Genomic DNA, 19,175 nt, shown 5'->3' on the forward strand with positions numbered 1-19,175 from the left:
GAAAGTAAGAAAGTATTTTATGATACAATAATATGTTTACAAAGTACAAATTTTACAAATCAAACAATTTATTAAATATCCTTTTTCCACTAAGTATCTTTCCTTAACTTTTGGAAAATCTATATAGATTTGTAGTAAATATCCGCATAATAAGTGAAAAAAGAAATAATATTATAAATATTGTCCTTAAACTTCAGAAGCAGCTTCAGGACTTGGTTGTTGATCAACTTGATCCTCTTCCTCTTTAGATTTCGAACCTCTCCTCTTTGTGCTGGATCTACGATGAGATTTCTTTGGTTCATCGTCATTTTGAGCCGCATCCATGCTTGGAGATTCTTCATTATGCTTCTTTTCCCATCTTGGGAGGACACATTTCCAGAAATACCAAACTGATAAAATTACCAAGATAATTACGGCCAAAACGATCAAAACAACAGCATAGAATGGGAATGTGTCATCTGATCTCTTAATTTTGCCATAAGTCGTCAATGTTGCATCAATTGAGCAACTTGTGTCAAAAATTGGATACATGAAGCCATAAACCATCTTAAGACCGTTCTGTGCTGCAGTTGCGTTGTTTCCTGTTGGTGGTTTTGTTATGCATCCCATTGAACTTGCGAATGCTGTTGATCCGGAGTCTCCGAAGCAAACTCTAACAGCGCAAGATGTTTGAGGCATGGATAATGATGGGTACTCACTAATATCAACGCTTCCGAAATGAGCGTTCTCGAATCTGAAATAGAATTTCTCCCTTGGATTCAAAACCTTCGAAAATTTTTTATTGAATTTTATCTCTTCGTATTCGAGCTGGCAATAGGCGCCTGTTTTCTCTGGAGGACATTTGCAGGTGCCATCGCCTTGACATTCACCATCGCCACAGCTTCTCACGCAACTGCGCTCAGAAGCTAAAGGAACTGACGGATTATTCGAATTTGTGTCATCTTGATCGAATCCGCCCATAATTGCAACAGAAAAATTGACATATGTCATGTCATGTTCATGTGTTTCATCTTTGTTGAAAATGACACTTATCTCATAGGTTCCTATCGTTGCATCTGAAATTGTCACTTTTTCTATCGTTGATGTAAATTCCCCAGGAACTCCATTTCCGTGGTAAATTTTTCCATTAGGATCTTTTACTATTAAGTCCAAGTCTGCGCATAAGATATATCCTGCTTTTGTGCCGCCAGGATAATCAACATAACACAAAGTGATGGATAAATCATGAACTTTTGTTGTTTTTATGATATATGTGAGGTGTTCGCCATTATTTATCTTGCTGTTAGATATAAATCGTACTCCTGATGATCCAAATCCCAATCCTTCTGCAATAGAAGGCATTCCAAACCCTTCAATGTAATTTGGAACGGGTTTGCTATCAATAGGCTTGCAACTATTGATTAGAGTTGCTCTGAGAAGTGACTGTGATATGTAGTTGAACTTAGTAATCGAATCTGGATTCAATAATGGATAATATCCTTCTGCAAAGTATTGTTCTATAAGAGCTAGTGCACCAGATATTGCTGGTGTGGCCATTGATGATCCTGAGTTTGAAAATAACTTGGAAACTGCACATTCTCCAATATAATTTAAATTTTGTGTTCCTGAAGCGGCAGAAGACCAAATATTTGAACCAGGAGCAATCAAATCTGGTTTAAGAGTACCGATTGTGGAGGCTCCTTGTGATGAATGATCTGCTTGGAAGAAGCGAGTTGTTTTTTCGTTTGGATCCAAAAGAATGGAGCCAGAACCCCAAGCACTAGCTGTAGTATAATCATTACTACTAAGAACTACGTATGAATAAGAAACCGATGAGCTACTTGAAAGTTTTTTGTTGCAAATCAATAATTTTCCGGATTCTGAGGAACATGATGCAGCATCTCCATTGCAAAACTGTAATGGAATATTAACATAAGGAGCATCTTCATGAACAAGGTTATTTCCTTGGACAATTGATAATTTTGTGTCTCCATTTGTAAGATAAATTGTATAACCGCCATCTTTAAAGTCAGAAGACTCCTCAAGTTTAGCGATCCATGCAACTGAGAGTAAGTTCTTGCAATTTGCAGGAGCTAAAATATGATTTCTTCCTGGAGTGTTTCCATTTGCAAAAACAGGAAGAATTTCTTGACTATTAAATGTAATGGTATCATACGTATCTGTTGCATCAAGAGCAGAGTTATCAAAAGTCCATGAATTTGATTGAACTCTTGATTTAATATTTTCCATGTTAGAAGTAATTTTATCTATATCTGGATTACCTGAAAGATCGACTCTGCTGTCGCTATTTCCCATATCAACTACGTATAATTTAGCTTTTGGAGCAATTCCATTGTAAGCTGCAATTCCAGCCTTTGGATCGATAGACTCTCCAGCAATAGTACCCATAACATGTGTTCCATGGCCTTGTGCTGCATCGTAAATGTCAGAAACTTTTTCTAATTTCACAATTTTTCTGTGATCCATATTAAATTTATCTACAACACTTGTTGCACTCTGTTGTGGGTCTCTAAAGAAACAATGAGTAAGATCAACACCTGTATCTAAAGCCGTAATAATTCTTCCTTTTCCGTCAATATTGTGTTGTAAGAGAGTTCTATGGGAAATTATTTGATCGTTTTGGGCGGTCATTGTAATTACTCCGTCTTGTAAAAGACCTCCCGTATAACGATTATTTAATATTTTTCTAGGATTTTTGATGTAATTTAAGATTCTTTTATCATTTTGTATTTCATGGCTCGAAATGTTACTGATGATATAATGGTTCCGATAAAATGGGTATATTTCAGATTGATTAGTTTGGAACATTCTCCAATCAGGTGAAACTTCGATCATGTAGTCTCCATATTCAAGTGACTCTCTGGTTTCTGACTTGAAAGAGGGAATCTCGTAAATTTGTATTTGTTTTATTTTTTTCGCAGTTAAAAGTTGAGTTTCGTTTAAGTAAACTGTATACCATCCCTGTTGCATCATATTTGTAATATTTAAATTGCAGCCAATTGTTTGCTCAATGAAAATTTTATCTTGGATAGTTAAAGTAACGAGAAATCTCAAAAAAAGCCAGCCGAACAGTGTAGTAGGACTCAGACTGAATTGAGACATATCGAAAACTTGATTTTTGTATACTAAACTGCTGGCCCCTGGTAAATACATATAAAAATTTTGTAAACCCTGCCCAAAAAAAATTTTTTTGAAATAAAAAAATTATAAAAAGTAGATTTTTATAAGGTTAATGAGCATAGAGGATTAGAAACAAGATTTAAAAGAAACTGTATTTTTACCTGTAAACAAATGATGGAAACATGAGGTATCTGGAGTATTGAATTCCAATGATGAAATGATATGCCTTATGAGAATAGAATTTATGTTGGAAAGGTAAGAATGATAAACTGTTAATATTGATTTTCAATTATAATTTGATAAAGAATGAGAAAGAAAGATGAATTGAAATATAATCCGATTGTACTAAAATTATTGATTATGTAATGAAAACTAGATAAATTCGATAATTTCATACAATTATGAAAAAAATTGAAATTTGAAATTTTAGAATAAGATTAATATAGGAGGTGTGGGTGTAAAGTATGGCATGAGGTGAATGAATTGTTGATATTTTGGCTAGTCAGGTAAGTGTTGAAAAAATCAAAAATTATGGTTTGTTCGAAAATAAAAAAAAAATTGAAGAATATTAAAGAAGAAGAGGAGTTGTATATAGTATATTCAGGTTAATTTAAGATTGCAATCAGAAAGGTTATCCAATAGGTATTGAATTTGTCTGTCAGAAGTTGAAGATTATGGAATTTATATATTTAGAGTGTGTAGAGAAAATTGATATAAAAAAATTCGTCAAAAATGTCAAAACAGGTATTTGACAGCCATTGTTGTCAAAAGAGTTGAGATCTAGTCTACACACTCTATTGAAATAACTTAATTTTGAAAATTAATGAAAATTATCAAAAGTTAGTATAATGCGTTAAATAAGGAAACAAAGCAAATGAGCGAAATAATGGGACCTTATCAGATTTACAAATTTGAAAGGTTGCAGTTGATATTGAAAAAGCAGATCAAAGTTTTCAAAATTAATGAGGAAATTAAATGCGGATGATAAATATTTGATAGTTTATATCATTAAATTTCTTGAATTGAATACGATAGTGACGTTAAAATCACAATTGTGAAAAATAAATTCTATGATAATAATTGTTTAGTTTTATGACATATAATATTTGAATGCATTCAATTTAATTTTGATACAATTTGAAACTTATCACCTCATTTCTGACCATTCAAATTGATTTCAGTTTTTAAAACATAGATATATAAAGTTATCGTGTTATACATATCTTAAATTTATGAAATCATTGAAAAGAAATTGGTTCTCACTCCAACGTGTTTATTTCAAGTTTAACTTTGCAAAAAAAGAATGTATATAGACATTACGTTGGAACCTCTAGATGATTTCAAGCTCGTTTATGTGCCGTTCGAAAAAGTAAACTCCTTTTTTTTATTTAGGTACCCTATTCAATTTCTATCGTCACCATATGGAGAGGTCAGGCCCATATCATAAAACATTAAGTTTGGACTTACTAAGACATGTAAGAATTACCTTGCTTGTATAGGGGCATTAAATACTTTTAGATGCTAAAATCTTCAAAATTAATTTAATTTGATATTCAAAATATGCACGGAAACGTAAATAAATACGGATCTAGCTCTCACATATCTCTATTTTAAGCATTGATAAGTATTTCTACATTCTATTTTAAAAAATATTCAAATTTCACAATATTCTTTTCATTGATAATCTACATATTAACGAGAATGATATAACTTTTCATGTGTTTAGAAGTTCTTAGCTTTAGTACTGTATTGTTGAAAAAATTATTGAAGACTTTTTTCTTTTTGAGAAATTAATGCAATAACCAAAGAGGAATTGCATATGCTGCGCACTAAAATTATAGAAATGTCTCTAATTAGACACAAATAGAGATATTCGGAAATAAAAATTTGAAATTTTGATCAAAAACGCTATTTTCTAATCATTTTTATTTTAACTATATATAAAGTATCTTTTTCTATAATTTATACTTGATGGTTTAAAAGACGTTTAGACTCAAAATTTTACTGCATTTCATGTGGTAACTATGCTTTATCACTAACTACCTCCTTGTTTCAACCCTGAACAATATATTATACCTCCCAATGCAGGTATTACTCCAACAAAATTAGCAATTTGGCTATTGTCTAAAATTTTCTCAAAGAAAGAGGAGTAAAGTCCCATTTTTAGAATTCGAGCTATATTAGAATGCAACTTAGACAAAAGGTTACAGTTTCAATACACATATTCAAAAAATTTGCATTCGAAATTTAAGATAAAGTACAATTTCCAAAAAAGAGTATCGAATCAGTGCACGAATATGCATTTACATGCTTACACTAGCTTGCACTAGTATTAATAATTTTGAAATTAATTTTCAAATTATTCCCATACCTTTTGCAAAATTATTATGCTTATGATTCTAAGCATAGTTAAGCGATCTCGAATTTGAATTGCTAAGAAAAAATAATTAGTAAAAAATTTGTCTATGCATTCTGTATGATGCTACTAACTATATTAGCAGCATACCTAAAATCTTTTCAATATTTTTGAGGGAATTTGAATGGTACCCCTTCAATTTTGTGAGGGACCCCCTTCATTTTTTGAATAGGGTACCTTAAATAGAGGTAGGGCAACGATAGGTCAAAAAGGCTTCTCTGATAGATTTCCTTGCCTTTTGGATATGCTATAATATATAGCCTAGCATGATAGGATATGATGTCAAAAGTTAGAACATAACTATAGATCCAAGGTGATGTGATTTTTGCATCCCTGGGATGGACGATACACCCAAAGTGTCACCTTTTTTGGGATAACATGAATTTTAAATATCATGAGAGTTCTGCAAACCATATGCACAATATCTATTCAGCCTGACTTCTTGTATATATGAGTTAGACTTCTTAAATATTGTGCTTGGGGCGATATAAGTATTTCCGAGATTACCATCGTGCTCTATAGTATGCTACTTCTCCCTGGTTCTAGCTCAGTTCCAAGGATATTGGCGTTCAAGGATTTGGCAAGGTCCTTCCGAAGTCTCTCATTCGATGAGAGATTTCGGAAGAATCTTGCCTTAAAGTACTCCAACTCTTGTTCTTTTGTTCCTAAATAGTGAGAAAAGTTATTTGACTACTTAAGGTAGAGATTATCCGAGGTCCCTCATTTGATGAGAGGCCTCGGATAATCTCTGCTTTAAAATTGTACACTTGTAGTCCATGAGAGTGTAAGTATACATTGATAGGACAGCTTTCTTCTGAAGTCTTAGATTTGATGAGAACCTCAGAAGAAAACTGTCATATTTTATAGTAAAAGGAGTTTCAGGAGCTCCAAAGCTCCCTTTCGTAAGGATTAGGAGCTTTGGAGCTCCTGGTTCGTAGATGTGTTTCGCATCTTTCATCAGCAAAGGACATTTACCATCTGGGACTCTGTTGATGGAGACTCAGGAGCTCCAAAGCTCCCTTTAGTAAGGATTAGAAGCTTTGAAGCTCCTGGTTCGTAGACGTGTTTCGCATCTTTCATCAGAAGAGGCCCAAATGGTAAATAGCCTCTGCTGATGAGCTTCAGGAGCTCCAAGACTCCCTCTCGTAACGATTAGGAGCTTTGTAGCTCCTGAAGGTAAGGTAGGATTGCTCTGATCTCTAATCAGTAGATGCCATGCCTCATTATGAACTCTACTGACAAGAGATCAAGAGCTCCAAGGACTCCTTTTTTAGTTAGTGGCGTTCTCACCATTTAGTAGGATTGCTGATCCTACTAATGAAGTGATCACTTAGTATACGTTTTGAATAAATTGATTTTTTTTTAGAATTTAGTATTTTTTATAGACATCACATGTATATTATAAATACATAAATATATTCTTTAATTCAAAAAATTCAATTCGGTTTTGGGATGGGCATCCCAGCCCCAAGTATTCAATTTTATTCAATTTTTAAAGAATTTTGGGTTGGGATGCCCAGACCAAAACAAGCTTTATATTTTGATGTGTAGATACGTATGTGTGCATCATTGTTGTGTTATATATTATGTTTTTAATGAAAAAAAATCTGATTCAAAAAAAATTATCACTAATTAGTTGATAATATAAAGAAAAAATAGATAAATTGTATGTTTTGAGAGTATTTATCCACATTCACTCATATGAATTTCATTAAATAGTGTCTTTTTACTCCCAAATTTATTTTGAATTATTGAAATCAAAGAAAAAAAATCAGAAAAATTTCTCGAAATTTTTATTTTCAAAAAAAATTTGGATTTTATATTGAAAACTGACACTGGGAGGACGATAGGGCTGGGATTGGAGATACCCCGCTCACTTGGGAAAAATACGGATCTATAACATAACTTAGGATCTTGAGAAAAATGAAAAACAAAAATTACATAAAAAAAGAAAAATTTTATCTAATTTGTTTTTTTGGACCGAATAAGTAATTTTATTGAATTTCAATACGACACATAGATTTTATTATTAGTAATAAATATAATGGTTTACTATTAACAAGGAACCTAAACTAATGAAAATTTGATTTCAAATATTGTATATGATTATCATAGATTACCAAAATATATTGCTATTTATGAGGATATAATATTGATTATTAGTAAATCGTATAAATTTAATAAATATACCATGAATATTGAATGAATTTCTTGATTCATAGGGGTAAAACGCGCTTTTATATGATTTAGACAGAGAATTTATGAGATGTAAATAACACAATAAAGGTTTATATTGAATATTTTCTAAAAATAAATCGAAATTATAAAAAAACAATACATTTATTCATTGAAACTACTTGGACAAATATGAAACAAGCATTCAGGCAATACTTTTGAGACTTCAACGCATCTGATAATTTTTATATAACTTCACCTCTTATGCTTAGAGTGGAGGTATTGAGATCGTATAAGTATAGATGAGCTCACATTCAGATATGATGTGTGAACTTCTGTTTTCACTGCAATTTTGAATCAGAATAAACTCAAAACAAGAATAAAATGATATACTCACTCTCTAAATGTGTTCGAGATTTAAAGTTGTATGAATAAAACGATTCATCTTTCGAAGCCTCCCATTTAATGAGAGACTTCGAAAGATGAATGTATTCATGTAGATGAAATACTATATATGACCATGTGTGATACTAAAGATATCAAAATGTTCATTTTTAAGTGCAATAGAAGGGTTATCTCTCGTAAAATCTCAATTTAAGGAAGATTTAGAAAGAACTCCTTTCCTAAGTAGATAGTGTGTGGTTTCTGTCTTTTGGTTGATCAGGAACTATGAAATTAAGTCGGACAGAAAGAAGTTCTTTCCAAAACAGACTCCAAATGAGTTGTTCGAAAAGAACTTCCTTCTGTATATGGATAATTGTAGTTACCGCACTGAAGTATGTGATTGTGATGATGGAGTTCTCGATAAATCTAAAATCGGATTAAGATTAATTGAAAACTCAAGTAATTCTTTGAAATCTTGTGTTGTCTGGCACTATAATAACCAAAGAATGAGAATATTATGTTGAATGATGAGTACGTGTGCTCGGCATTCGCCGAGCGAATTGAGTTTAACGTACTATGAAAAGTGACAAATTTGGGCTTTTTTTCCTAGGGTTATGATCTCTTCCTTTCTGCTCAATACGACAGAAATGAAAGAATGAATTTGTACTCCCTAATTGATTACTACAATCTGTATCTATCTTTAACATAGAATTAGCTGCATTGTGATTTATACTCCAGAATTATTCAATTTAAGATCAACCTCGTAAATTTTAATCATATTGCACCAATACTCCTACGTTGAGATAAGAACATGATTATACATACCAAAGCCCCATATTAAAAATCAAAATTTAGCACCTCCATTATGCAACCACATTATTCGTCGCAAATAAGTATATTTACGCATATTATGATGCATATTCACACAACTCGTATACATGAAAAGTTATTAAAATCAGACAAAATTATTGCAATAAGGAAAAAAAAACAACTTTATTATATATGTTAGTAATGAATTACAAATATTTCTACAAAGAATGCTCAATACTTCATATAATCTTCGAATATTTCTTATTACAAGTTAATACATTTTGACTCGAACATGATAAACAAAAGCGACACGCTGATTACTACATTTATGAAAATATAGTACGTTTCCATTCATCTGTTTACTTGTTTTTGTTGGAATAAAATCATTTTTTTTTTCTTTCATGAAATAAGAATTTTGCTGCGAAAGCAATATCTCTAACAATAATTAATACATTACGTCAACTCTGGAATGAGTATTTATCAAATATGATATCAAAATCAAAAATTAGTTGTTTTTTATGAGTAAAAACGATGTAAATTGATTATTTGACTAATTATCAAATACTTTGATTTTCCAAATTTTTTTCGAAATTGATTTTTTCATGTGAAAATTCAAATTGTTTAATTTCATTTTTGAAATTTTGAATTTTTTTTGGAATTTTGAGTTGATCAATTCAGCAGAATTGATAATGCTATTGCTTTAGGGCATACCACAAGGTGATGAATAAAAGGTGAACATTAACAAATTATTTTAAATCACAAATATCATCCTCATCAACTTTAATTCTAAAAAGAACTGTACTGAATTATGAAAATGCATGATTTACATTATTAAAATCTTTGAATGAAAATAGTACAAGATAAGTTTTTATTCATTTTTAATTAGATTTAAACGAAAAACTACTCCATATTAAAATTTAAGTCGAGAAATCGTATTTTGTTCTTATTTGTTAGCATTTTGTAGACATTCTAATCTTGAATTAATTTGTTACATGATATTATTAACAAATTTAACTGAAAAAATATGTTAATATGGAATAAACCATGATTATATAAGCTATCAATGCTATATATACATATGTAAAAGATTCATATTAACTCAATTAACAAAAATGATAGATTTTCATAAAGGTTCAATCTAGGTTCGTCCGAAAATTTTGATTTTTATATAGAAGACATAGTTTCATATACATAATTAAATTTTCAAACAAATTTGATCATACCATTTATTAAGCAGGATAGTATATTAATTACTATCAGTATAAAAATATAAAAATGATTATATTTAATTATTGCATAATTTAGTCAAAGAGTTATAAGCCTCAAGTGATCGTTATCACCTTCAATGCACGTATACTTTATTGATTCATAGATATTTAATCTATGTTTGACATGTTGTTGTCGTCATTCGTTTTGTTCCCATTCTTCCTAAGTTAGAATTAGAGAATACACCATCCACATCATCTAATTTGGTCCTCAGCGATAGATTGGTTCATTTTGGAGGAGTCCCATCAGACAGTTTTCGAGCACCAAATATCAAATTTTAATGTATACAAATCTTTAGTGATTTATCTCTTTTATGATGAGTAAAAGGTTTCTGCTCATCAACATTTGATTTCCGACATATATGATTTCTAATTGCAATTATTTACTTTCTTTTTATAATCTAACTCTGTGACTCATACCATAAATTAATTATTGGAAAGTGTCAATATGTTTGGCACAACGCATGGCGGAAGATACCAAACCATGCAGAGAATATGATACGTTTAAGATCTCCGAACTTTTTTTCCAAAAATTTTCTATCGTTGCCCTACCTCTAATTAAGTTCTTTTAATTCTCAAAATTATCATGGTGGTTGTTCTAATAGTATTTAATCCATTTTCATATATAAATACAGCGTTTCGGACAAACCGAAAAATCGTAAGTATTCAATCTAATTTTGATAAAAAATCTCAAAATGATTAATTTAAAATAATAAGTCCACATTAGTTAAAATACCCTATTCAAGGTGGTGGACAAACATGATTTATGTTGCTTCTCAAAATATTGAATCAGTGACAATATCATTTAAATTTGATATTGTTTTATAAACAGAATTTTACCATATAAAATCTTCAAATATACCTTTATCACAGTTTCTCTTCACAAATTTGTAATTGTTTCAAATCTTCTGACATATTTTAATATTCAGTTTAATGAACGCAAACGCAGCATTTTCTCCTGCAAAGAGGTTGATGGGAAGACCAAGATCTCATAAGTCTCGCTTTACCCCAGAAGAAGATGAACTGTTAAAGAACTTGATCCAACAATTCGGTACAGAAAACTGGTCCACCATTGCAGCCAAGATGCCGCATAGAAATGAAAGACAAGTTCGTGATAGATGGATCTCTTCTCTTGATCCTGATATAAATAGAGAGCCGTTCACTCCTGATGAAGATAAGTTATTACTGGAGTTGTATGATACAATAGGACCTAAGTGGGTACATCTCCGCAAGTACTTTAACAAGAGAACAGATGTTGCTCTTAAAACACGCTGGCTCTCTCTTAAAAGATTAGCTGATCGCGGAGGTAAACCAAGAAAGGCCTCCACAAAAAAAGAAGCTAAGCTCCCCACTGTGGTTATTGCCCAACCATCTAGTCCAGAGCTTCCCATGTTCGAGAATGTCGAATCTCAGGATTCCAGCGATCCATTGAGATATATTGATGAATTTTTCGTCACTTTCAACACCCCTCAAGCCACAATTGAGACAAGTATCATAGAAGACCTTCTGTGAATTTACTGTTTACATAAAACTTTACCCTTGCGCAATTCGGATTTTTTTTTCTTGTATAATTAAAAAGATTATCATCGGCATTTCATGCCTTGTATCCCAGATATGTATTCCCTACAACTGTAATTAGATAAGCTTTCTGGGAAAAAGAATTTTGTAATACTCTTTTTTTCTTCATTTCGGATGATCATCTCATATCGATTATATATCTACATTATAGATTAGTAAAAGTTAAAAAAAAAAAAAAAAAAAAAAAAAAAAAAAAAAAAAAGGTAGTGGGGCTTCCAGGCACTTCGTGCCCTCTAGCCCCGAAGATGTTTAGTATAAAATGAGGTTTTTATTCTGAAATGTTTGTTTAAAGTTTTTTACGGATGGAAATGAACTGGATATCGTCTGAGTCTTCGCTTGTTTCCTCCTCTTCTTCTTCGTCCGAATTGTCTTCATCTTCACAATAACCAGATAAGAAGATGGTTATTTTGGTTTGTTCTGGTTTTTTGAGAAGCATTTTGGCTGTGCCAGTAAAAACGAACTCAAGATTTTGATAGAATTGTCTGCTTGAGTGAGTGAAATTGCATACTGTAACTGGCATTGCAACTCGGTTTGCTTGAACAGATATTATTGAAACTTCTTCTCCATCTGGTATCCGTTCAGGAATATCTAAAGCGGCTGTTGTGATAATATGCATATTGTTTTCGTAATGCAATTTTGGATATATTTCGAATGGATGTGCAGCTACACCAGCTGGAGCAACAATGGAAAGATTCCAGGAGAAAGAACCGTGTTTGTTTTCATCTTCTTTCCAATTGTAAGTTAAAGGATAAGGGCGAAAGTCTTTGAGTGTTTCATATAGCTGTTCTCTTAAGTTTGGTTCACAGCAAAGAATGAATTCGTCAATTGCTTGAAGAGATATCATAGTTGAAACATAAGGCAAATTCGACAAGAAAAAGTCAACCATTACTGTCGGGTTTTGAACTTTGTTTTCTAATGTTTCGACTGGTTTTATTATACTTTTGAAATATCTATCATAGTCATTGTTGTCTGTTAAGGACAAATTGTTTGGATAATCTGCAATGAGTCTTCTATATCTTGCTTCTGTTGTTGAGAATGAGAAGACACCTTCTGGTTCTGTAGGAGTGTAAGTTTTTAGTTGAACTTGAGCTTCAATTTGTGTCTGATTGGAGTCTGATTGGACTGAAACAACTTGAGCTTCTGTAGTTTGTTCGACTTCGGCAGTTTCTTTTGGTTGAATTTGAGCTTCAATTTGTGTCTGATTGGAGTCTGATTGGACTGAAACAACTTGAGCTTCTGTAGTTTGTTCGACTTCGGCAGTTTCTTTTGGTTGAATTTGAGCTTCAATTTGTGTCTGATTGGAGTCTGATTGGACTGAAACCTGTGTAACCTCTTTGGACATACTAGTAAAGTATGAAGATATAAGTGTTTGACCTTTAAAGAGCTTTTGTAAAGAATTGTCAGTCATGCTACTACTGTGGTCTTCCATTAGACAAAAATGAACTGTTTTTTCGGACTACTCATAGAAAAGTTTAAAATAAACCGTTTTCGTCAACGGTAACCCCCTCTATTTTTTTATTTTATTTAATAGTTACCGTTGGCAAACCGTTCCATCTCAAATATTGAATGAACTATAAACGTTTTTTGTTTTCTATATATACTTTTTTGTCCAACGGTAAAACTTTTTACACAACGGTTTTTGAGAGTCGTCGCCGTTGACTTTTTTGTAGAGCACTCAAAATAGTAACTTTGTCCGGACAAGTAAGGGTCTATCGTCGCTACAGGAAAAGTTACGGGCGTTCCAAGGAAGTATACTTTGAGAAGCCTTTTCCCCTTATAGAATGAGATAGGACGGTTATTTTACAAAACTGACAACACTTTGACCGAGTAGTTTTTTGTGCTGAACAAAAAGTGTCATATAAACATCTGTCAAAAACCGCTTTTTAACTTCACTTAAAATGCCACGTAAGCTACGTAAGAATATACGTAAGAGGAAGAGAGCATTGAAACATCCAATAGTAAAACTGACACCACAACAACAGTTGCAACAACAAATGCTGAATGACCCCACTATGTTGCAACAAATGTCAAGCAATCCTATGCTTTTAAACCGAGTTGTTGGTGCACAGAGTGGAGGTTTAAGAGCGGCACTTTTAGCGAAAATGGCAGGCTATGGTGGAGCTGCAGACGGAACAGCCTATAACCCTCAAAGTCAAATGAATTTGAGTTCACTCAAAAATCAAATAACAGATGTCAAAAAGTCAAACATAGACATACAGAAGCAAATAAGTGAAAACGAAAAGAAACTAGAATATGACAGACACACAAAGAAACTCAATGAGTTAAACGTAGAGAAAAAGAAGAAAGAAGAACAACTGAAAGAACTAAGTACAGAGGAATATGCGAAAAAAGTGTCAGAAAAAGCAGCAGAAGTAGCAAAAATGGAACAAGATGTCATAAATTTGAAAAACCATACTACTCAATATAAAATACTGAAAGATGAAGAGATAAAACAAAAAGCCCTGAAGACATATATGGATAGCGATGAGTATAAAAAAGAAGTTGAAGCAAATGTAAAGGCAGAAAAACTTTTACAGTTGCAAAACCAAACCGTACAGTATGAAAACTTAGCACAAGAAAGTAAAAATAACGACGCAGCATGCAAAAGGCAATGAAAAGCGCAGAATATATAAAAGCTAACAATGACTGGTTAGATGCCCAAGCCAACGCTAAAGCAGCCCAACTATAGGGTCAATAAGGACAAAAATACAAGCGGATGAAGACAGTTCAAATGAAGCTTTAACAAATGCTGACTTTAAGAACGCCTTCGAAGCTCTTCATAGTAAGGTGAAACAAGTGAACGACTTCTCATCTGGAAAGAAACTGAAGTCTGAAGGTTTCGACAAAGAGTTAAAAGAAGTAGCACAAAATATGACGAAAATAACAGATGCAGCAACGAGACAGGCAGTTCAAAGTGCCTATGACGCCGTTAGAGCAACTGTTGTGAAAAGTCAAGAAAAAGAGTTACAACAGACCAAAACAGACCTAGTAAATGCTTTCTTAAAAACGAAAAGTCAGGTAGGACATTACGCTGCAGATGGAACATATGTGCCAGCTGGTGGAACTTATATACCACCAAACCCTCCAAGAGAAGCACCTGCACCAGGACTACCTAGAACATTTACATCGTCACATGGACACAGACACAGGCATGCACCAAACAACACACAACAACACAAACCAGCACAACAACCAACACAACAACCAGCACAGCAACCAACAGTTCAAAACCCTGCACAACAACAACCACAAACAGAGCAAGGACATAAAAGAAGTAGAGAACAAGGAAACCAAGAATTCTTAAAAATGCTTAAAGAAGAGTGTGGTTTCCCAGATACTGTTGACTTTAGTGACAGATATAAAGAAGCTATTAGAAAGTTCAAGGATGGAAATACTGACCCGAACCTATTTAGCTTTATGGCTCAGCACCAAAACGGATATAATCTCAAACCTGGAAAATACAAGCTCGCTAAGGGATATGATTTAATAGCATATCATCCAAATGACATGGATGAATTTACTCCGAGATATTTGATGTCAGAGCTAAATGACAATTCAACTTTCGTCATGAAACGCGTAAAAAATAGAGACGGAACGAAAGAACAAAAGCTTATGAATGCGGATGACGTAGATAGGGAAATTGTTGAAAACGGTCTCGGAATATATGAAATGCCAGCAGATGAGGTACAAGAAACTCCACAGGAAGAAGTTCAGATACAACCAGACATGGAAGAAATAGTTCAGCAACAACAGCTAGAAGAGCCTGAAGGAAACGAACAAGTCCTCCTTTGGAAACTAACTTCACAGAACTAGATGAAGATTTGGAACAGCCGAAAAATCTTGACCCTCAACAAGAGTATGCGGAGAATATGGAATATTTCCAAGAGTCTAAAAAAAATTCGGCTGACATAGTAGAAGAATATCGAAAAATGTTTGCCGACATACAAAAGACTCCAACACCAGATGAAAATATCAGCATAGAATGGAAGAACTGAAAAAAAATGTACACAAATACAACAACCCTTTTTACTTACGAGCATTTAACGTTCAATCTTCGGATGAACTCGGTGAAATAAAAGGTTAAATTTCAAGAAAACATATAGAAATGAAACATTGTTTAAAGTTCATTCAGAACCTAACCAAGATGGAAACAAACCTACTTTTGTTTCTGCAGACGATGGAACTACAATGAGATGGGGTCATAAAGCTAACCCGGATAGGTGGTTCATAAACTTACAACCACAATTCCAAGAAGTTGTAGACGCAATGGAAGTCAATGGTGAACCAGATATAGCTGGTATTTTAAGCGCGGCTTTAATGCCATTGAAAGATATGAAACATGCAGATATTTTGGACCAGTATGAAATGAACATGGCTGATGGAAATATAACACCTGACGTTCTAGAACATTTATCTCAAAGAACTACACAGAACCATAGAGATGGTATATTTGGTGAAGAGTTTAGAAAGAAAGTTAGGGAGGAGAAGGAAGAGAACCTATTGTACATGACCTTGCAAACGAAAGTTTACAAAATGTCATAAAAACTTACTTTGCAGACAATGAACGAGAAGGGATGAATATTTAAGAAAACTCAAATGGACAGTACCAAATGAAATGTTAGTATTGAAAAACATGTTCCTTGACAAAATAAAACCAACTACAGAAATAAACGACGCAAGACTGAAAGATTGGGTAAAAGCTTTCCCATTCACAAAAGATATAGTTGGTAACATGGAAAGAAAACCAGAATGGCTACAAAAACATATATTTGGAAACGAGCTTATTCCATATGGACAGGCACTGTTTGAAGAGCTTGAACCGGAAACTCAGGAAAGAGTCATGCAAACAATACGCGAAGACTCAAATACAAACTATGACAAACTCTTTCTAGGATATAGGTTACCTGAGATGGGCGACCAGAGCCAAAAGGCAAAAAGGACATGGGAAATTTGCAACATACTAGATGAACATAATGCAAAGATGCAACAACTTCAAGCAGAGGGCAATGAAGGAAAAAGAAGAGTTAAAAACTCAGTCAGGAAGAAAGTAAAGCTTGGTCCACGTGGGTTCTATTATGACATATAAATCCAACTATTCTATATTTTTACTCATATGAAATGTACGCCGCTCAGAATATAACGCCAACAGTTTTGGATGCTATGAATGGAAATGTTTCCGAATGGTATAACGAATGCGACAATGCCATTAGAAGGTCAGAAATAGTTCCTGGAACTTACGAATATACAACTGCTGTTTCTTATGGAAACGTAGGTGAGTTTGGAGAAGGTTCTTCAACAACAGTAGATATTGCTTGCGACAGGTTTCATATTATTTCTATTGACAACTCATTCTTATACGTGGAACAAGACATTGAAATAAAACCTTCTGCCAAGTTGTCTGACAAGAAAGGTTGCAATGGAATTTTCTATGTCGGATACCAATATGCTCCAGAAGTTTTCATGGGATATAAGATATATTCTAACTCTGACTTAGTTCAAACAGTAACATGGGCAAACTATGAATGGTTCGCTTTGAGAAACTCAGTACAACCACAAGCTAGAGAACAAACAGACCAGTATGCAACTATTGAGAAAATAAGAAGACTTGACCCTAACGTTCCAGGAGTTTATGTTAACCTTTCTGGACAAACTGCAGCAGCAGTAACCAAAGTAAAACTGAAACTTAGAGTTCCTTTGTCATCTTTCCTCATCTTCAGGTTTTTAAGATACTTGCCAAACTGGGCAGGAAAAATTTCTATCGAACTTACTCCAAGCAAAAATAACTTAGTCATTGCACCAACACAAGACCCATTCACTCTTACAGAAGTAGTGGGAACAAATAAAATGTCATTCGCCGACTTTTGCAAAAACAAAGTTGACTTAGACTTTGGTTTCTCAAACCTCAACACTGAAGTAAACTATTATTTCAATGCTGCTGGAGATGCTTGGGACCCAGTTAAGTTCACATGCGAAAAATTTGAATGCAAGAGAATAGAAAGCAGACTTGCAGTCTATATGTTGGACCCAGATATTTCAAATGCTTTAGCTGCCAAATATATTGCAGTTCCACTTATGTTCCCTATACACCAAATATCTGTCAAAGACTTTGCAGGTGAAGTTGGAAACCAAAGTGCTGACCCAGGTGCAAGAACAGATATTGCTTAACAACTGCAATGAAACATGCAGATACTATGTTTGTACTGTTCAGACGAACTATAAATGACTATTCTTGTTTCTACAACCCTGGTATTAAATATCATATAAACATAGATGGCAAATATTATCCAAGAGAAGAATATTCTACAGTTGAGGATATGAGGTCATACAACTTGACATTAGATGCTATGAACTTTAACAACAACTTCACAACAACCATTAACCCTGAAATGCAAAGTTCTATTATGCCATATGTGAAAGTATGGACTCATACAGGAGGTCAAAAAACTCAATATACAAATGGAGACCGTTCAAACTTTTGGCTTGGCATTCCATTTGCTGACTCAGAAGACTTTATGGGTGGTATTTCAACTGTTGGTACAGTTCAAATACAATATACTGGTGACAGAGACGGTCCAGATGAATTGAAAGCAAAGAAGTTTACAAAACCAATAGCACTTTTCACGGAAGATGCTCTTTTGAAGATTCGTTCGATGAAACCTGCTGGGGCTCCTCAGATTGGCATAACGACAGCTTCCATCGAGCAGATTTTGGCAGCAGGTCAGTAAGTTGTTCTTGAACTGACTTCTCTCCGTCAAATATTGACAGTACGCCAGTTTTGATATAATATTGTATTATAAACTTACCTTTAGAAATATCGGTCAGTTTTGTTGTTATATTTTTGTCTGCTTCAAGAACTTTCACCATTTCAGTTATACCAACTTTCTTTGCTTTATGAAAATATTTTGGTTCAGCAAAGACTGCTATTCTATAACATTTTCCATTGTTTGTATAAAGAACTATTCTGTCAATGAATTTGTATTGTTTGTGTGTGTAAACTTTGTTTGCTTCAATTCGAAGAGATACTCAAATACGTCCATCTTTTTATTCTAAGTAAAATGTCATTTCCGAAAAATAGAAGCGTAAGTGTTTCAAAAGGTTTAATGGCGGTGGCAGATGTGAAGTTAAATTCACCAACTCAAACAAACAGTCAAAGTGTTGTTGTCAATGTCAAAGAAAGAGATGTTGAAGTGGGGAAACCATACGAAGACGAAGATGGTATAACAATAGTTCCTGTAAAAGAACAACCAACATACCCTGAAGTTAGCAGAGACTTAAGTTCTGTTGCAGATATTCGAAACGACTACCAACAACTTAAAGACAAACTTAAAACTCAGGAGAAGATTTGTCAAGCTTTGGTATAATGTTAAACTTGGTCGAACACAACCCTGTAAAAGTGAACTCATATGTCATTGCACCTCATGAAGTTT

General features: G+C 33.3%; 8 protein-coding genes across 8 annotated transcripts, besides 3 other annotated features; 5 read left to right on the forward strand and 3 right to left on the reverse strand.

The window, feature by feature from the left end:
- Positions 1–32: 32 nt before the first annotated feature.
- On the reverse strand, positions 33–3,158 carry TVAGG3_0465740 (proprotein convertase-related family; the record flags this gene model as incomplete). Its single annotated transcript, XM_001302224.1, has 1 exon — positions 187–3,102. One exon carries the CDS (start codon positions 3,100–3,102, stop codon positions 187–189), a length of 2,916 nt encoding a protein of 971 aa, XP_001302225.1.
- A 2,679-nt stretch (positions 3,159–5,837) lies between these two features.
- Positions 5,838–7,435: a mobile genetic element.
- TVAGG3_0465760 (uncharacterized protein) lies at positions 6,243–6,494 on the reverse strand (the record flags this gene model as incomplete). The annotated part of the gene is made up of 1 exon (XM_051235259.1): positions 6,243–6,494. The coding sequence occupies one exon, from the start codon at positions 6,492–6,494 to the stop codon at positions 6,243–6,245; it is 252 nt and encodes an 83-aa protein (XP_051093083.1).
- A 1,187-nt stretch (positions 7,436–8,622) lies between the features above and the next one.
- Positions 8,623–8,670: a mobile genetic element.
- A 2,428-nt stretch (positions 8,671–11,098) lies between these two features.
- On the forward strand, positions 11,099–11,714 carry TVAGG3_0465780 (RNA polymerase II transcription regulator recruiting protein; the record flags this gene model as incomplete). Its single annotated transcript, XM_001302225.2, has 1 exon — positions 11,104–11,682. The coding sequence occupies one exon, from the start codon at positions 11,104–11,106 to the stop codon at positions 11,680–11,682; it is 579 nt and encodes a 192-aa protein (XP_001302226.1).
- Positions 11,715–11,920: 206 nt separating this feature from the next.
- Positions 11,921–19,175: part of a mobile genetic element that runs on past the window's edge.
- Positions 12,035–12,634, reverse strand: TVAGG3_0465800 (attachment subunit-related family; the record flags this gene model as incomplete). The annotated part of the gene is made up of 1 exon (XM_051235260.1): positions 12,035–12,634. One exon carries the CDS (start codon positions 12,632–12,634, stop codon positions 12,035–12,037), a length of 600 nt encoding a protein of 199 aa, XP_051093084.1.
- Positions 13,647–14,279, forward strand: TVAGG3_0465810 (protein of unknown function, DUF4106 family; the record flags this gene model as incomplete). The annotated part of the gene is made up of 1 exon (XM_051235261.1): positions 13,647–14,279. A coding segment is annotated over one exon (633 nt), but the record flags the coding sequence as incomplete, so codon positions are not given.
- On the forward strand, positions 16,364–16,834 carry TVAGG3_0465820 (protein of unknown function, DUF4106 family; the record flags this gene model as incomplete). Its single annotated transcript, XM_051235262.1, has 1 exon — positions 16,364–16,834. One exon carries the CDS (start codon positions 16,364–16,366, stop codon positions 16,832–16,834), a length of 471 nt encoding a protein of 156 aa, XP_051093086.1.
- On the forward strand, positions 16,867–17,409 carry TVAGG3_0465830 (uncharacterized protein; the record flags this gene model as incomplete). Its single annotated transcript, XM_051235263.1, has 1 exon — positions 16,867–17,409. A coding segment is annotated over one exon (543 nt), but the record flags the coding sequence as incomplete, so codon positions are not given.
- TVAGG3_0465840 (protein of unknown function, DUF4106 family) lies at positions 18,063–18,473 on the forward strand (the record flags this gene model as incomplete). The annotated part of the gene is made up of 1 exon (XM_051235264.1): positions 18,063–18,473. One exon carries the CDS (start codon positions 18,063–18,065, stop codon positions 18,471–18,473), a length of 411 nt encoding a protein of 136 aa, XP_051093088.1.

The sequence above is a fragment of the Trichomonas vaginalis genome, chromosome II (assembly GCF_026262505.1).
Source record: "Trichomonas vaginalis G3 chromosome II, whole genome shotgun sequence".
Taxonomy (NCBI): Eukaryota; Parabasalia; order Trichomonadida; family Trichomonadidae; genus Trichomonas; species Trichomonas vaginalis.